This window comes from Felis catus, chromosome F1 (assembly GCF_018350175.1).
Source record: "Felis catus isolate Fca126 chromosome F1, F.catus_Fca126_mat1.0, whole genome shotgun sequence".
Taxonomy (NCBI): domain Eukaryota; kingdom Metazoa; phylum Chordata; class Mammalia; order Carnivora; family Felidae; genus Felis; species Felis catus.
In genome coordinates this window covers 2,272,267-2,291,442 of record NC_058384.1, presented here as the reverse complement: position 1 = coordinate 2,291,442, position 19,176 = coordinate 2,272,267, and the positions used below count along the sequence as shown (strand labels likewise).

The following is a 19,176-nucleotide window of genomic DNA, read 5'->3' as shown; positions in this document are numbered from 1 at the left end:
AGGACATGGGGATTAAGGAGGGCACTTGTTGTGATGAGCACTGGGTGATGTCCGGAAGTGTTGAATCACTACGCTGTACGTCTGAAACTATATAACACTGTACGTTCGCTACACTGGAATTTTAAAAAATGATAGTAAATAAAGTTTGCAAAACAAGAAATGGGGCGCCTGGGTGGCTCAGTCGGTTAAGCGTCGGACTTTGGCTCAGGTCCCGACCTCCAGGCTTGTGAGTTCGAGCCCCCTGTCGGGTTCTGTCCTGACAACCTAGAGCCTGCTTCGGATTCTGTGTCTCTGTCTCTCTCTGCCCCTTCCCCACTCTCGCTCTCCCTCTCAAAAATAAATTAGGGGTGCCTGGGTGGCGCAGTCAGTTAAGCGTCCGACTTCAGCCAGGTCACGATCTCACGGTCCGTGAGTTCGAGCCCCGCGTCAGGCTCTGTGCTGACTGCTCAGAGCCTGGAGCCTGCTTCCGATTCTGTGTCTCCCTCTCTCTCTGCCCCTCCCCCGTTCATGCTCTGTCTCTCTCTGTCCCAAAAAAAATAAACGAAAAAAAAATTAAAAAATAAATTAAAAAATAAACATTAAAAAAATTAAAAAACGAACACCAAACTGCAGATTATCAGAGGCAGGGCCTCAAGTTACTTAAACAGCAGCCTTGCGTTGGTCCAATGATACTCTGAGCACAGGTTTACTTTCCCAAAGGTGGTTTCCCTCACTCCTCTACCTGCCTGCTCTTCCCTTCTCAGATCTGACCTCTTAAACTCCTCTCCACACTGACATGACTTTGACAATAGGGGTGCACGCCTTTCGACTTCTTAGAGGGCCCATCAGAACGTGTCTAAGAAGGCACAGGAGGGGTTAAATCAGTGACCTAAGGATTATTTTCTAAAACTGAATTTTTCACCCTGTCTGCTCACACTCTGCCCCCTTCCTCCCCCCGGCAAGCCGGCAGCACCCGGTTTCCAAGGCACAGGCTGGTGGTGATACTCAAGCAAAGTGGCAGCCACAGCTAACATTGGAGTCAAACTGTGTCACCAACTACGAGAACGCCTTTATCTACCAGCTCAGTTAATCCGCAAAGCAACCTTGTTATTATCTGCACTTGTCAGGGGCGAGTGTGACTGCACAGAGACTTAAGGGAAGAAGCAAACCAGCCGGGGATTATACAACCAGCAGCCGGAACCCCAAGCAGGTTTTCAGGGCTCCGGAGCCCACCCTCTGAACCTCTAGCGGGACTCGGGCAGGCAGGCATCTCTCATCCATTTGGCCGGCCTGCCCCACGGAGGGTTTCACCACCACCACCGCCCCCCCCCCCCCCCCAACGAGACTGGACTGGTTTCCAAGACTGTCACCTTGTCACAGGGCCATCCATCGCCCCCATTGTTGTTCTCCAACACAAATGCAAGCATGTCACCCCTGTCTCTGCCAAGCCCTCTCCCCCATTGCCCCGGTGCAAGTCCGAGGGCTTCCTCGGCCCGGCCTCCGAGCGCTGATCCGGCCTCACCTGCCCACCACGCCTCCGCTTCTAGTCCCTGGAAGTCACCCGTGTCGTCTTTCCATCACCCCTTCTGCCCACCCCTCCCCCACCCCCACGACCCCCGGAGGGAAAGGCTCGGGGCTCGTTAACTTCTGTGAAATGCGCTGTGCACCGGCCACGGTGGCGTATCGCTGGACCGTGAAACGTGTCCCCCAGCGGGACGGGCTCTCTCGTCGGTGTCCCGGGCACACTCCCGGGCAGGGGCCCCGCCACCCTGCCGCGCCGCCGCCTCGGGTCGCCGGGCCGGCGATGCCCTCCGCGCTCGCCGCGCGGTGTCGCGGCGAGCAGAGCAGCCGCCCTGCGGCGGCGGCGGCCCGAGCGCCCAACGTGGCCACCCGGCCGGGGCTGTCCCGCAGGTCCCCGCCTGCCCCGGCGCGCCCCCCTCCGTCCGCAGCGGCGCCCGCGGCGGGGGCCCCGGGAGGGCCGGGCGGGCCGCGGCCGCCTCCCCCCCCCCCCGCCTCCCCCCGCCTCCCCCGGCCCGCGCCCGCCCGGCCGCACCCCTCCCCGGCCCGCCTCAGCCGGCCGCGCCGCGGGCAGCGAGCGCCGCATTCGAACCTCCCTCGCAAAGACAGTCTCCGCCCCACAATGCACCGCGGCGGGCAGCCTTTGAAAAAGCGGCGCGGCTCGTTCAAGATGGCGGAGCTCGACCAGTTGCCTGACGAGAGTGAGTAGCGCCTCCGAGCGCGCCCCTGCCTCCCGCCGGCCGCCCGGCCGCCCCCCCACCCCCGCCCCGGGCCGCGCCGGCGGGGGCGGGCGGCCGTGCCCTCCGCCGGGCGGCCGGGGCCGGCCGCCGGCCCCGGCGCGCTCCCCCAGGGCTCCCGCCGCCGTGTTGCCGCCGCGTCGCCGCCTTTGTTATGGTGCCTGTGTGTGTGTGGGTTTCTGGGGTGGTGTGAGCGCCGGGGCCGGAAACCGAAAGCCCGGGGGCAGCGGCGCGCGCCGGCCGGGGCGCGGGGCGCGGGGCGGGGGCGGGGGCCGCCGCCCCCGGGCCGCACGCGGGCCCCGGGCCGGGTGGGGGAGGAGCGGCCCCGGGCCGCGGGGGGCCGTCCTCGCCGCCCGCCCCGCTCGCCCGGCGGGGTTATGTAACTCGCCCGGCCGCGGCCGCGAGGGCCCGGGGCCGGGGAGGGGGCCGCCCCGGCCGGGCCGCGCGTCCTGTCGCGGCTCCTGCCTCTGCGGGCGCCGGGGGATCCCCCGCCGTCCGCCCCCCCCTCCTCCCCCCGCCTCCTCCTCCTCCTCCTCCGGCGTGTCCACCCCTGGAAGTGTTTCCGTGTCACAGCGCTGGCCCCTTCCCCCGGGACCACAGGTGGCCGTGGACCTTCCCGGGGGCGGGGGGGGGGCGGGGAGGACCCGGGCCGCCCCCACCCCGCACACTGCCCCGTGCGCGCGCGTGCCCTCCTCCACGGCCGGGAGCATCGCGGCGCGCACCGCCCGTGCCCTTCCTGGCTCGCCTCCCTCCGCCCCCGTGACCCGGGTGGTGCTCGCCCGCGGCCAGCGCCGGAGGGCGCCAGGCCCCTGCTCGGGGCGCCGTGGGACGCGAGGTGGGAATCCGCGGCGCCTTCGTCTGAAGTCGGGGCGGGGCGGTCGCTCGAGGCGGTCGCAGAAGGGCCCCCCCGCTCCCCGTCCGGTGCGTGCCCGCCCGCCGGTGAGTCGCGAGGGTCCCGGCGGAGCGGAAGCGGGTCCCCGTCGCCGTGCGCTCCCGCCGGGCGCGCGGGACACGTGGACGCTTGTCCCAGGAGGGCGGCGCGCAGCCTCCTCCGTGCTCTTCGTGGGGGTCGCGGCCTCCGACCGCGTCGCGGAGTTAGGAAAGTTCGAGTTGCCCCACCGGCGGAAAGTTGTGTGGGCAGAGTCGGAGTCGTGGGTTTGTTGTGGGCCCAGAACCGAGTGCCCGCGGGATCGTGGGGGTGCTGGCCCCCGCCACGCGGGGCTGGAGTGACTGGGGAGCGGGGTTTGCAATGGTAACGTTTGCTAATTGCAGCAGGTGGTCAGGTGTGGCTGCCCCCCCCCCCCCCCAGTTGGACGTGGCTCGAGGGCAGACCTGCCGTGAGCGCTGTTTCCGGTTTGGAGAGGACAGGGATTGTGGCGACGGACGTCCCCAGGTGAGGGTGGGCCTGCCCGCCACGTGCCGGCCACCCGGGAGACCTTGCTCTCTTGGGGACCGGGGCGGTCAGCGCGTGTCAGGAGTCACCACCACCGGACCTGTGATTTTGAAGGCCGGTCCTTCTGCTGACGTGAGACGAGGGCTGTTTGAAGCGGCTTTCTTGTAACTGTCATTTGGAATATTTGCTCGTCACCGTTAAGTATTTATTGAGGACCCACTAGGATTCTTGGTAGAGACTTGGGGGCCGTAGGTACCAGGATTCAAACGCCAGCGACGCTCTCAGACTGCGTCACCATCGTTTGTGTCACGTTGTGACCTCTCCGGGTCGCAGGGGTGCACATGGGCCGTGCACCCGTGTGCGTGCAGGGACGTCTTGTTTAGCGAGACCACAACTTGGTGCAAGCAGGGACTGCCGCCCTCGTTGGTCACACGCGGTGCCACGTGTCAGGTGGATGTGAACACTTGATTTACGTTGAATTGAGCGCTACTAACGAACCTGGAGAAGATTGGTGGGAAGTGATTTTCAGTTTGATGCTGGAAATAGCAGGTTTCTTTGCCAATTTGAGTCGAAGGGACTGGCCAATGCATTAGCCAGGGGCCAGTGTAACGTTACCAATAACGAAAGCTGCCATACGCGTACTTGCTGTGACCCAGATGCTCCTTAAGTGCTGGTTTCGGTTGACGGAAGTCCTCTCGCCAGTTCCTGTGTACGAGGAAACCCAGGCCTCTCCTTGCGGCCTCTGCATATCTCACATCTGCTGTCGGATGTGAAATCCTCAACTTCAGGGGTTCAGGACCGACCTCATAGTCCCCCGCCCAGGACGAAGTCCTCCCAGTAGTTCCTGCCTTAATGAACAGCTCCCCCCAGCGCTCATGAAAACTTGGGCACTTGCGTCTTCCACCTCCCGTGACAAGGACCTGACCACGTCTTGTAACTTTCACCTTCTCCCCATCACCCGACACGCCCGTGCACCAATCCCTTCGGCCTCCCGGCGGCCTCCCATTAACCCACTGCCCGCCCCTACCCTGCAACCTCCAAGGGGTCAGAGCAGTCCTTCTAGAGGGCATGTGTCATCCTGCTGCTGGGGACACTATCACAGCCACGGGGGCCTTTGGACTCTGGCCACGCCCACCTCTCCAGCTTCGTTTGGTACCACTCTTCTCCTACTGTCCCCCCTTTTTTTTTTTAAGTTTATTTATTTTGAGAAAGAGAACGAATGGGAGAGGGGCAGAGAGAGAGAATCCCAAGCAGGCTCTGAACTGCCAGCTCGGAGCCTGGCTCAGGGCTTGAACCCGTGAACTGTGAGATCATGACCTGAGCCAAAATCAGGAGTCGGATGTTTAACCAGCTGAGTCACCCAGGAGCCCCTCATCCTGTCCCTTTGAGCTAAATTTGACCTTCTTCAGTCCCTGTACTCACCAGGCTTTCTTTTTTTTGCAAGGCCTTTGCACACGCTCTTCTCACCATCTGGAATGTTCTTCCTTTCCCTCGCTTGCAGTTGGTGTCTGTTTATCCTTTACATCCTTTACCCCCAAGCTTCTTTAGAAAGTTATTTTCCATCCTCCCGGACAAGGTGACACCTTCTTACGAAATCTTTTTATTCGGTCTTGTAACTTCTTGCTGGCAGTGGTCACAGCTGTGGCTTTGCGTCTGTCCATGAGACTGGTTGCAAGCCCCCCGGAGAAGGCACGGGTTCTGGTTTTGTTCCTGCTTGCCTTTCCGGTTCATGCCTGACACCTGCCTTACTTCTCTGACCCTTTCCCATGACCTGCTCCCTGAGCACGATGGCCTTTGCCCTGCTGCTCCTCGAATGCTCTAAACGCCCTATCTCAGGGCTTTTGTACCTGGTATTTCTTCTGCCCGGACCCACTGCTTTGACCTCCTGCTCCCTCAAGACTAGGCCTTTTTAGATGTTACCTCCTCAGAGAAGACTTCCCTCAGCACCCTATGTGAAGTACCCCCCCCCCCACACACACACACAGTGAGATCACTTCGTTTGTTTCCTTTATGACAACTGCACATATCAGTATCATTTCCTGTACTTGCTTATTGTGTGTCTCTTCCCACTAGACTGTAAGCGTGCTGAGCGCAGAGGCTCTGTCTCTTCCGGCAGCTGATCCCAGCCCCTGGAATGGTGCTGCAGGAGGCATTCGGTGAATACTTTGTTGAACGAACGAACGAACGAACGAACATATTCAGCACATATACACACGTACAGCCCGTGTCCTAACTTCTGTGCACCAGCCTGTAAAATCCATGTGCTTAGCCTAGAAGTTTTTTTTTTTTTTCTGATTGATCAAAGTAATACTACTGATAAGCACGATCTAAAAATTAGCCATGTGCTATGGGCACCGTTCTCTGAGCACTTTCACATACGGTAACTCGTTTAATCGCTGTTTCACAAATGAAGAATCAGCAGCACAGAGAAATTAAGTAAATTGCTTAAGGTAACACAGCAAAAAAGTGGCAGAACCAAGATTCAAATATAGCTAGTCTCGATGTGTGCCCTTAACCATTATGCTATGTGGCCCCTCGAAAAAGAAAACAAAGGCTAAAAGGGGCAGGTCAGAATCCCTAGGACAGAGTCTTACCTTCACGGAGCAGGAATGGATATCCTTGAGGCTCGCACCTCTTCCTTCAGATCTCTGCTCAGATATCACCTTCCAGAGCAGCTAACTGATCACGAGCACCTCATGGAAACAGTCTTCCCGCTCCCACCCCCTGCCCACGTTCCTGATATCCTGGCCCCCCCCCCCCGTCCCCGCCCAGTGCTTATCACCACTCGATGTATCTGTTCATCTCCCCTCCTTAGAATGTGAAGTGCATGACAGTGGGGCCTTTGGCTCTTCTGCGCTGCTGTTGAAGCCCCCGTGCCTGGAGCAGGGACCGGGGGTGCAGTCAGCACTCTGCGTATTCGCCGGGGGAGTGAGTGCTCACTGCTCTTTCCAAAACCAACCAGATCCTCTTGGCAGCCAGGTGGATACGCGCCCTGTCCGCCAGCTGCTTCCCCGTCATGTTGTGCCGCGTGAGGCTTTTTAGCTAGCCTTTGTGGCCTCGCTCCCTCACTTCTCCCCCATGCTTCTACTTCCGCTGTCATTAAACCCGGCTGCTGTTTGGAGGCTGTTAAGGTGTCCTGTTACCCACCCGTTCTCCACATCGAGGCGAGAGAGTCGAGCGAGAGCAAGAGTGGCTTTGGTGTTGATGGCTTGTCTGTTTCTACAAGCCTCTCTCATCCTGCCTGCGGAGGAAAAGTCGGCTGAAGTTCGGGATCTGAGCTGCGTGAGAACGTTTCGTAGCCAGAACTGCCGTACCTCGTCCGTGGCTTTTCGTTTCAAGTCTGTCGTCCATTCGTACGACTTGTGAAACGTGGCTGCTGCTTTCTGTTGAACAACAAGGAGAGTGACTCTGCCTTCTCTGATTTTTTACCTGGTTCATAGTCCTCTTTCTTACTTCAGCCCCCGAGATCATCCTGTATTTGTTTTTGTGTTTTAGCAAATGCCCTAACGGATTGGCTCCTTAAAGATGTTTACACACATTTTGAACATGCCATTTAAAATTTTGTCTTTTCTCAGTGCAGGTAAATGACCAAACTTTTGAATAACTTAACTGCTGCCTGATTGTAGATTATATTCCATCAAACATAAATGGATGTCACAGTAACTGAGATGAGAAGTAGCTGGTTCTAAAATAAAACAGACTTACGGGCGCCTGGGCTGCTCAGTCGGTTAAGCGTCGGACTTCGGCTCAGGTCATGATCTCACGGTCTGTGAGTTCGAGCCCCGTGTCTGGCTCTGTGCTGACAGCTCAGAGCCTGGAACCTGCTTTGGATTCTGTGGCTCCCTCTCTCTCTGTCCCTCCCCCACTCATGCTCTGTTTCTCTCTCAAAAATAAATATTAAAAAATTTTTTTTTGAATGAAACAGACTTAAAAATGAGGAATGATATGTAATAATTTGACTATGACTATAGTAACAGAAAAAAAAGGTGTTCTCAACAGTTTTGTTTTTAAAGTTAAGAGAGGGAGTTTTTGCTCATCCTGAATTCTGTGAACAGTTTCTATTCTGGAGCAGAGAAAGGGTTTCCCTGTTGACTTTTCAACATTGAGATAAAATTGATACTTAACATTGTGTTAGTTTCAGGAGTGCAACATCATGACTTGATACATGTGAAGTGATCATCTCATGTGGGTTAGTCAACATCCATCACCACCCGTGGTTAAGCTTTTTTCTCCTTCCACGAGCACTTTTCAGATCTGCTTTCTTAGCAGCGTTCATGTTGCTGTGCTGTGCATCACATCTCCAGCGTTTATTTCTCTTAGAGCCGGAAGTTGGTGCCTTTTTGATACTTCTGCCCATTTTGCCCACACCCCCAGCCCTCGCTTTTGGCAACCACCAAACTGTTCTCTGTGTCTGTGAGTTCGGGTGTGACTTTTTGTTTTTAATTTTGTTTTTAATTTTTTTTTCAATGTTTATTTATTTTTGGGACAGAGAGAGACAGAGCATGAATGGGGGAGGGGCAGAGAGAGAGGGAGACACAGAATCCGAAACAGGCTCCAGGCTCTGAGCCATCAGCCCAGAGCCCGACGCGGGGCTCGAACTCCCGGACCGCGAGATCGTGACCCGGCTGAAGTCGGACGCTTAACCGACTGCACCACCCAGGCGCCCCTTGTTTTTAATTTTTTAAATGTTTATTTATTTTTGAGAGGGGGGAGGGGCAGAGAGAGAGGGAGACACAGAATCCGAAGCAGGCTCCAGGCTCCAGGCTCCGAGCTGTCGGCACAGAGCCTGATGCGGGGCTCGAAATCACGAACCGAGAGATCGTGACCTGAACCGAAGTCAGACACTCAACTGAGCCACCCAGGTGCCCCTATTATTTTGCAAGTGACCTGGACTTCTTTGCCATATACGTATCCAGTTCTGATACTTTCAATGCAGCGCGCTCCCTGCCTCATCAACATGTACTTCCCTGTGGTTTCTCCGCTTCCGCTCGCCCCCAGCGCCCGCAGGACAGCGACCAGAGCCTGGCGGCCGGCTGTTTAGAGGGGGGCTGAGGGTTCCCCGCGACAGAGCCCCTCGGACCTTTATTAACAACAGATTCTGGGTGTGTGAGGAGCCTCCGGGTTACTCAAATACAATACACACGAAGGCAGGCGTGTTTTCGTCAGAGAGCCCTCCAGCTGTGTGCCAGCCCCTCTGGGCTGCTCTGACTCCAGCTGGGGAGTCCTGAAGGGTGCACACACCTGCATTCTAGACTCCCAGGGGACCCCCTGCCTGATTGACAGTCCCGCTGGATCCTTTGCACCTTCTCTTCTCTCCACTCCGCTGCCACTGCTGATCTTTGCTTCAGTAAATGGCCGTGTTCCTTTCTCTTTTCCTTCTCCAGCACCAGGACGCTTCTGGGTGAGGATCCCAGATCCCTCTGTGCCGACGCTTCCCTGCCTTCCCTCCCTTCCCTCCCCCAACTCTCACAACTTCCACGGGACTCCCGATAGCTCTCTCTAGCTTGTCCTTACTTTGCCTGAGTTCTGGCCTGCAGCTGGGATGGCCCGCGGGTTCTTTCTTTGTATTTTTTTAATGTGTGTTTATTTTCGAGAGAGAGGAGTGCAAACGGAGGAGGGACAGAGAGGGAGGGAGGGGGGAAGAGAGAGAATCCCAAGCAGGCTCTGAGCTGTCGGCGCAAAGCCCGCCGCGGGGCTCCATCCCAGGAGCCGTGAGATCACGACCTGAGCTGAAATTGAGAGTCAGACGCTTACCCGACTGAGCCCCCCAGGTGCCCCAGCTCTGGTTACCTCTGATTGCACACCCCCCTGCCACTTCAGTCTCTATGCCCCTAAAACCAGATGGGCCACTTTCGCCCTGTAGCCAAGTTCTGTTTCTCTCCTGTCGATTCTGAAATAACACTGATTTGTTTTCCTTGCAGGCTCTTCAGCAAAAGCCCTTGTCAGTTTAAAAGGTAAGATCATAGCGCGATCCTTCAGGTATGGCATAAGGTGGAAATTTAATTCATTAAATTAATGGGGATACAATGTTTCTCTTTTCTTTCTAAATTAGGCTTCATTCTAACTTTTAAGTATTGGTTTTCACTGATGAAATTTTAAATTCATAGACTGTTATAGGAGAATTGGTCCTTGGTTGTTGGAAATTACTAAGAAATTTTTTCCCCTGGGGTGCCCGGCTGGCTCAGTCGGTAGAGCATGCGACTCTTAAATCTCAGGGTTGTGAGTTTGAGCCCCACAGTGGGTGTAGAGATTACTTATGAATAATAAAATCTTAAAAAGACATAGAAAAATTTTCTCTAGAATTATTGATTAAATAACTTTTTTATAATTTGCAGGTAATCTCTACCCCCAATGTAGGGCCCAAACTTATGACCCCCAGATCAGGAATCACACACTCTACCGACTGAGCCAGCCAGGTGCCCCAAACCCCAAGAACTTTTTAACTAAACATTGCAGACATCATAGTAGAGTGAAAGCATTTTTTAATTAGGGTTTTTAAAAAATGCTTATTTATTTTTGAGAGAGAGAGAGCACAAGTGGGGTAGGGCCAGGGAGAGGGAGACAGAGAATCCAAAGCAGGCTCTGAGCTGTCAGCACAAAGCCTGACACGGGGCTCGAACCCACGAACTGCGAGATCATGACCCCAGCCAAAGTCGGGTGCTCAACCCATTGAGCCACCCAGGCGCCCCTAGAGTAAAAGCATTTTATTGAACAACTGTGCTCAGCTGTATTTTTGCATGAGTTTATTTCTTAGGAATCTTGCCTTAAAAGTAATAACGTAAGTCTCTTGAAATAAAAGAATGATGGTGCCTTTCTCGGAAGAAAAGTTGTACGTGTTCCTTGGTCTTGCTCTTTCTTTCTGCACGTACACTGGCCACCCCTCTTACTGTAGTTTGTTTCGAGATTTTGCTTGAGCAGGATTCTGCCGGGTAAGTAAATCCTGAACCAGGCTATGCTCAGAGTACTTTCAGTTCTTGTTCAGTACTTTTAGTTTTTAGAGCTACTGTGTTGTGTGTTGTGTCGGTGATTTTCCACATTAAGTCCCGGCTTGAGAACGCTTGTGTCTACGACTGCCCTGATGTGTTTGCCTGGCAGGGTCAGCCCCACTCTGCCTTTCTTGTGCGTCTTAAAATGTACATCTGCAAAAAGTATTCCGTTATTCTTTTCCTCCCAATATTAAAACCATTTCGCTTTCAAAAAGTACACGTACAAGTGATATATTTCTTACAGAAAACGGTTAGAAAATGCTGATGAGCACCTAGTAGGAAATAAAAATAACTGTCTTGTGTGTATTCATCCTAGTGTTCTGTGTCTTTATATGAACATATCCTTTTTATAAAAATTGAACTCGCTCTCTTTATTTTCATAATATCTCTCATCAGTTACCTGATCGGATTGTTTCCGGTTGCAGATAGCTCTGAAGACATTTCTTTGAATCAAGGAAAACAGAAACACCCACACGTTTTATTTTTGTATATCCAGGGTTTCACGTATCGAAGCAGGAAACGTTTAGAAATCTACTCTAAATTCAAAGTCAGAAGCTTTTTCCATTTTTCCACTGCCTGTTTTCAATCAGATTGTGCTTCTTATTCTTAGCAAATTAGGACGAAGGAATTACTAAAACACAAAGAAAGAAACCACACATATTTTAATAGGAGAATTTAATACTTTCAAGATTCAGTGCCTTGTCCAATTATGTAGCGCTTGACAAAAAAAAAATACAGAAGAGATTTTTCATTTGTAATAAACCAAAATTACTATGCTCAGTATATTTTTTTTCCATATTGGTAAATATTTCAGATATATTGCTGTTAATAAAAAGGCAATGTTTGTAGTATAAAATCCTTTGAACTTAAATCTTATTAGTAATAATTACTTATTACAGAGGGAAGCTTATCTAACACACGGAATGAAAAGTACAGCTCTTTACAAAAAACACCTGTTTGGAAAGGCAGGAACACGGGGTCTACTGTGGAAATGGTAAGGAATTAGTGTTTCTTCCTCTTTAGAATATGATAGCTAAATTGTCTGTGTTATTGTCATGTGCAGATTCTTACAGGACAGCAAGAGTTTCCCAAGGTTTTCCCCACCGCCAGGCATTTGAGTCTTTAAGTGTCATTGAGTAGTATACGATCATACTCCCTCAGTAGCCTTTGATAATCTGGTCATCAGGCATGTATTAAGCAATTGCACTGTCTTTAGTAGGCAAGACGAAAAACGAGCAAACAAAAAACCACACACACCAACCTCTGATCACTCCAAATCATACTTTATTTAGAATACAGAAAATTTCACATGCTCCCTGCAAAAAGATACAGAAGTAAGTGGTAAGATCTCAGAATCTCACGTAGGTCAAGGGTAAGTACAGGTATGATAGAAGGGACTTCCTGCCAGGGCTCTGGAGTGTTAAGACTCTCGGTGGGTTTAATCTCAAGGCCCGGCACCTCTAGCCTTGACTCTGTTGGATGCTGGCCATATGCTGTGAACCCTCTGTGCCTACCTCCCTTCCAGCTGGGCGGGAGACCGTGTCCAGTGCTGGGACAAGGATTTGAAACAGGATGTGGGTACGACTGGGATATGACTTCTGTTGTCCTTCTCTGTTGCTGAGGCCTCCGAACCCAGGGTGGACTGTAAAATTGTTCGTATTACTGACCCTTAAGCGTATGATGTCTTTTGGGCACTTAAGCCAGTTAGTTCTGGTTCTGTGGTCTAGTTCGGTTCTCCGGGCACTTATCAGATACCCGAGATAGGAATCTTGTGCTCTTGTTCACAGATGGAAATTCGGGTAACAGTTCTCGACAGAGCGTCTAGTATGTTATTACACGTTTCAGTTGAGTCTCTCGCGTGATCTAGTAACTTTGTCCAGCCCAGCCCTGTGCGGCGGACGCCGTATGATACACCCCCTGCTGTGAATCTGAGCACTGACGCGACGAGGTCTGGAATTGTCAGAGCTTACTTTCCTCTTGCACGTTCAAGGCTTCTAAGGCCACTTGGGTTCCAATTTTACTCATCAGCTAGGTGTTTGAATTGTAAACAGATTGCATCAGTATGCACGTCACTGCTTTGTAAATCTAAGATCAGTCACGTCTGACTTTGAGCGCTTGGTATCACCGACACTCCATCCTTCCAGCCTCAGCTGGATCACCCAGGTACAGGATTAGATTTTGGAAGAAAAATGAGAAGTGTTCGGTCTTTTTATTAAAGAAACAAATTTCTGTCCTAGCCTTTCAGAAACTCAAAGCGAAGTCGACTCTTTTCTGACGAAGACGACAGACAAATAAATACCAGGTCCCCTAAAAGAAACCAGAGAGTGGCGATGGTCCCGCAGGTACGTGTGTCACGAGCATTTTGTTCACGGGAAGGGAGGCGAGCAAGTACTCACGTGATCAGGTTTATTTTTATTATTCTGTTACGTCTCAAGTAACAAGTTCTTCTTAAGTCCGCGCTCCAACTCGGCTCCCGTATTAGTGACCTAGAAAGGCCATTATTTTTATTGGTGGACTTTTTCCCAGCGTGGAAAGCCAGACCTGTCTCACAAATGCACACTTGCAAGCATGGGGAGGAGAGCGGACTGAAAACAAGTAGGATTTGGTAGTAGGGTGTCAGTTCGGAGTTTTGTAGGGAAATGAGAGGGCAGAAAACATTTTACTTAATGACGGGAAAGTATGTTTTGTGTGTGTGTGTGTTTAAACATTTATTTTTGAGAGAGAGAGCACTCACAGGCAAAGGGCAGAGAGAGAGAATCCCAAGCAGGCTCCACGCTGTCAGCCCAGAGCCTGATGTGGGGCTCAGTCTCACGAACCATGAGCTCATGACCTGAGCTGAAACCAAGAGTCAGGTGATGAACCGACTGGGCCACCCAGGCACCCCACAAAGTTCATTTTTTGAAGTCTGATGTGCTATCCCGAATTGGATTCTGGGACAGGAAAAGGACATTAGTGGTAAAGTCTGTAGTTTAGTTAATACTGTTGTGCCACTACTAATGTCTTAGTTTTGACAAACCATGGTTATGGAAGGTGTTAACATTAGAGCTGGGTGAGGGGCATATCTCTGCAACTTTTCTGTAAATTTACAGTTTTTCCAATCGTTAATTTTTACCTCTACCTGTTCCCTAGGTCTGCTTCCCTCAGTAACTAGTGACTGCTGTCAGGAGTTTGATTATCCTTTTAGGTCTTTATAGGGCTTTTCTAAAACTTTAAATAGGTGTTCACAGAAAATATGTGGTATTCTTTAATGTTTCTGGTTTTAAAATTCTATGTGTAGTATTATTTTCATGATAACATACACATCATTCTGTAATTTAGTTTTTCATTTAAAAGTCTGTTTTGGGGGTGCGTAGGTGGCTCAGTCAGTAAAGCGTCTGACATTGGCTCAGTTCATGCTCTCGTGGTTCGCGAGTTCAAGCCCCTGCATCGGCTCGCTGATGTCAGCACAGAGCCTGCTTTGGATCCTCTGACCCTCTCTCTTTGCCCCTCCCCGACTTGTGTGCACTCCCTCTCTCTCTTTCTCTCTGAAAAATAAACAAACGTTTAAAAAAAAAATTGGGGCACCTGGGTGGCTCAGTCGGTTCAGCATCTGACTTTGGCTCAGGTCGTGATCTCACCATCTGTGAGTTCAAGCCCCACATGGGGCTCTGTGCTGACAGCTCGGAGCCTGGAGCCTGCTTCGGATTCTGTGTCTCCCTCTCTCTGCCCCTCCCTTGCTCACGCTCTCTCTCTCTCTCTCTCTCTCTCTCTCTCTCTCTCTCTCTCAAAAATAAATCAAGATTAAAACAAAAATTTTTTTTAATTAAGTCTGTTTTTGAGATTTGGCCATGCTGATTGATTGAGGTAGATGATAGGTAGACTTCAGTGTTTGGTTTCTTTTTACCGTTATATATTATTGAGCCTTACGATACCGTAGTTTATATGTTCTCTGGCTTACGGGCATTTAATTGGTTTCTAAGTTTTCACTAGTACAGATAATGGTGTCGTGAACACCCCAGGCCTGTCTGTATAAACTTGCAGGTGTTTTTCTAGGACAGATGCCTGACATGTGAAACTGCCAGATCACAGGATGTGCACATTTAAACGTTTTGTTTTGTTTTATTTGCTATTTTAATTTATCTCCAAGTTACTTAGCATCTAGTGCAATAATGATTTCAGGAGTAGATTCCAGTGATTCACCCCCCACGTATAACACCCAGTGCTCATGCCAGCAAGTGCCCTCCCTAATGCCCCTTCCCCGTTTAGCCCACCCCCCGGCCACAGCCCCTCCAGCAGCCCTCAGTTTGTTCTCCGTATTTAAGAGTCTCTTCTGTTTTGTCCCCCTCCATTTTTATATTCTTTTTGCTTCCCTTCCCTTATGTTCATCTGTTTTGTCTCTTAAAGGCCTCATATGAGTGAAGTCATACGGTATCTGTCTTTCTCTGACTAATTTCACTTAGCATGACACCCTCCAGCCCCATCCCCGTGGTTGCAGCAGTTAAACATTGCACAGCAGTCCCACCTCGTTCTCAGAGGCCCCGTGCTGGCTGGTGTGCTCTCCCCACAGCCCGTCCCGGTGCCTGTTTCCCCAGCGCTTGCTGCTCCGCACGGAACCAAGCGTCTGATTTTTGCCGATCCGATGATAGCATCTTCCTGGTTTTCGTTGGCGTTTCATCTGTGAGTGACCTCGAGTACTTTTCACATAGGTTTGAAAATGATTTCTTGGGGCCTCCTGGGTGGCTCAGTTGGTTAAGCATCCGGCTCTTGATCTCAGCTCAGGTCTTGATCCCAGGGTCATGAGTTCAAGCCCCGTGCGGAGCTTGGTGCTGGATGTGAAGCCTACTTTTAAAGATAAATAGGGGCGCCTGGGTGGCGCAGTCGGTTGGGCGTCCGACTTCAGCTCAGGTCACGATCTCGCAGTCCGTGAGTTCGAGCCCCGCGTCGGGCTCTGGGCTGATGGCTCAGGGCCTGGAGCCTGCTTCCGATTCTGTGTCTGCTCTCTCTGCCCCTCTCCCCTGCATGCTCTGTCTCTCTCTGTCTCAAAAATAAAAAAATAAAAAAAAGTTAAAAAAAAAATTAAAAAAAAAAAGATAAATAAATGAATAATCAAAGGAGAAGAGGAAAACGATTTCTTTCCCGTAAACTGTTTGTCTTTTTTCCTATTTTCTGTTAGACTGTTGATCATTTTCTTATTCGTTCATAAGAATTTTTTTTTTTAATTTTTTTTTTTTAACGTTTATTTATTCTTGAGACAGAGAGAGAGCATGAACGGGGGAAGGTCAGAGAGAGAGGGAGACACAGAATCCGAAAGAGGCTCCAGGCTCTGAGCCATCAGCACAGAGCCCGACGCAGGGCTCGAACTCACGAACCGCGAGATCATGACCTGAGCCGAAGTCAGACGCTTAACCGACTGAGCCACCCAGGCACCCCTCATAAGAATTTTTTATATGCTAAGAATATTAGCCATTTGGCCTGTTTATATTGATTGTAATTTTTCTCAGTTTGTAGCTTGTTTTTTTGACTCTGTTTCTGCATTTTTTACCATGCAGGACTGAAAAAAATTGAAGGGTCAAATACAACTCTTTCCTTTTAGCACTCCCTGGGTTTATACTTACTCGGAAAGATCTTCCTTAGTCTGACATTTATAGTTTTTGAATTCACGTGTATTTAATTCATTTTTTTTTTAATGCTTCAATTTTCACTTCATCTGGGATTTATTTTGGAGTAAGGGATTAGGTGAGACTGCAACCTTGATTTTTTCCAGAGGACTACTTAGTGGTCCTGGTCTCGTTGACTGAGTGGTCCATCACGATTTTAAATGCTGCCTGCATCCGGCTCTTGGCCGGCTCAGGTCATGATCTCGAGGTCGCGTGATCCAGCCCCTTGTCGGGCTCCTCGCTGGGTGTGTTGGGATTCTCTTTTCTTCCTGTGCCCCTTCCCTGCTCGCGCTCACTCTCAAAATAAATAAATATACGTTAAAAAATTAAAAAAAAAATTAAGATGCTGTCTGCATCACAAGCTACGTTCCTGTACATATTTGGGATTATTTCTAGACTTTGCATCTCTTTCTGTCTGGTATGTCCCTGTATGTGCCAGTGTCAAATTGTTTAATATGCTTTTACATAGTGTTTTCGTATCTGGTAAGATATTATTACATATCCTTTTCTTAGGTTCTCAAAAGTATCCGTGCACGTTTTTTTTTTTTAAGTTTGCTTATTTTGCAAGAGAGAGAGAGAGAGGGAGAGCATGAGTGGGGGAGGGGCAGAGAGAGAGAGGGAGAGAGAATCCCAAGCAGGCACTGCACTGTCAGCGTGGAGCCCGATGTGGGGCTCGAACTCACGAACCGGGAGACCATGACCGGAGCTGAAATCAAGAGTCGGACGCTTAACCAATCGAGCCACCCAGGTGCCCCTTCTTGCACAATTATTTTTCCATAGGAACTTTAGAATCACCCCGACTAGGAGAAAAATTTTGTTGGGATTTTTATTGGTTTCACACTAATATGAAATACTTTATGTCCTATGACGTGTTTGTAACACTGAGACCGTCCGTCCTAGAACTGCTGGTAGGTTCCACTTATTCGGGCCGTGGTGCTCCTCTGTAGACTTTACAGACTTTTCCATGTTGATCTTGTACATTTCTTCATGGTATTCCTAAGTATTTAATACTGTTGTGCTGGTCATTTTTGCTTTCATAAACAGGATATTTCCCCTGTTTTATTATCTAACTGATTCTCACTTATGCAGAGAAAAGTACTGATTTTTTTTTTAAGATACTGATTTTTCAGAAATGTTTATTCAGAGAGAGCGAGCGAGTGAGCACAAGCATGAGTGGGGGAGGGGCAGAGAGAGGAAGAGCGAGAATCCCAAGCAGGCTCCGTACTGTCAGCGCAGAGCCCAACACAGGGCTTGAATCCACGAACCGTGACATCATGACCTGAGCCAAGACCAAGAGCCAGTTTTTTAACCTACTGAGTCACCCAGGCACCCCTTGTTTTGTTTTTCTGTTTATCTATTTTGAGAGAGAGCCGCAAGCGGGGGAGGGAGAGAGAGAGAATCCCAAACAGGCACCGTGTTACCAGTGCCAAGCCCAGAAACTGTGAGATCATGACCTGAGCCAAAGTCAAGAGTTGGACGCTTAACCGACTGAGCCAGCCAGCCCCCAGGCGCCCCTAGGATACTGATCTTTGCACGTCAACTTTGTATTCGCCCGCTTCGTTAGATTCTCTTACTGTTGTCAGTGACTACAGTTGATTTTCTTGAGTTTGCTAGGACAGCCATATCACCTACAAATAACGATTTTTGTCTTCTCCTTTACAGTTTTTATTCCTCTTGCTGGGTAATTCCATCAAAACAACGTTAAAAAATAGTGATAGTCAATACCTTGGTCTTATCTCCCATGTTAGTGACCGTGGTTTTAGTACTTTGACTTTGACTATGATGATGACTTTTGGGTTGGAATGAGGAGAAATAAGTTTTACAGGTTCAGAAGGTGTCCATCTATGTTTATTTTCTTGGTCAGTAGAGCCAAAGGTTTGTCCATTTTGTTGATCTGTTCAAAGAACTTTTGGTTTCATCATTTTGTCTCTTATTTTTCTATTTCATTTATTTCTGCTCTAATCTTTTTTTTCCTTGTTTTTTTTAACTTGTTTTATTTTTTATTTTTTAAAATTTACATCCAAATTAGTTCGCATATCGTGCAACAGTGGTATCAGGAGTAGATTCCTTAGTCCCCTGACCCATTTAGCCCATCCCCCCTCCCATAACCCTCCCATAACCCTCAGTTCTCCGTATTTATGAGTCTCTTCTGTTTTGTCCCCCTGCCTGTTTTTATATTACTTTTGTTTCCCTTCCCTATGTTCATCTGTTTTGCCTCTTAAATTCCTCATATGAGTGAAGTCATAGAATTTTTGTCTTTCTCTGACTAATTTCACTTAGCATAATACCCTCCAGTTCCACCCACATAGTTGCAAATGGGAAGATTTCATTCTTTTTGATTGCCGAGCAATACTCCATTGTATATATATACCACGTCTTCTTTATCCATTCATCCATCGATGGACATTTGGGCTCTTTCCATACTTTGGCTCTTGTCGATAGTGTTGCTGTAAACATGGGGGTGCATGTGTCCCTTCGAAACAGCACCCCTGTATCCCTTGGTTAAATGCCTAGTAGTGCAATTGCTGGGTCGTAGGGTAGTTCTACTTTTAGTTTTTTGAGGAGCCTCCACACTGTTTTCCAGAGTGGCTGCACCAGCTTGCGTTCCCATAATCTTTTTTTTTTAATCTTTTTTTCATGTTTATTTATTTTTGAGAGAGAGAGAGACAGAGTGTGAGCAGGGGAGGGGCATAGAAAGAGGGAGACACAGAATCTGAAGCAGGCTTCAGGCTCCGAGCTGTCTAGCACAGAGCCCGACGTGGGGCTTGAACCCACAAACTGTGACGTCATGACCTGAGCTAAAGTCAGACGCTTAACCGACCGAGGCACCCAGGCGCCCCTCTGTTCTAATCTTTATTTAATTTTTTTCTTTCTGCTTGCTTTGGGTTTTCTTTGCTCTTCTTTTTCTAGCCTAAGGTGGAAGAATA

At 50.1% G+C, this 19,176-nt stretch overlaps 1 protein-coding gene across 7 annotated transcripts in view; it reads left to right on the top strand.

The window, feature by feature from the left end:
* The first annotated feature begins 2,078 nt into the window (after positions 1 to 2,078).
* Positions 2,079 to 19,176, top strand: part of LIN9 (lin-9 DREAM MuvB core complex component) — a 65,381-nt gene continuing 48,283 nt past the window's right edge. The window contains exons 1-4 of one of the 7 annotated variants that reach the window (XM_023247321.2): positions 2,079 to 2,198; positions 9,549 to 9,581; positions 11,513 to 11,607; positions 12,851 to 12,955. In XM_023247321.2, coding sequence (XP_023103089.1) covers positions 2,120 to 2,198; positions 9,549 to 9,581; positions 11,513 to 11,607; positions 12,851 to 12,955 — 312 coding nt within the window. In that variant the 5' untranslated portion in view covers positions 2,079 to 2,119. Of the gene's footprint in view, positions 2,199 to 2,938; positions 3,070 to 3,557; positions 4,780 to 9,548; positions 9,582 to 11,512; positions 11,608 to 12,850; positions 12,956 to 19,176 lie in introns of those variants that run through there. The other 6 variants (XM_023247322.2, XM_019821458.3, XM_045048605.1 and 3 more) reach the window with 6 other exon arrangements.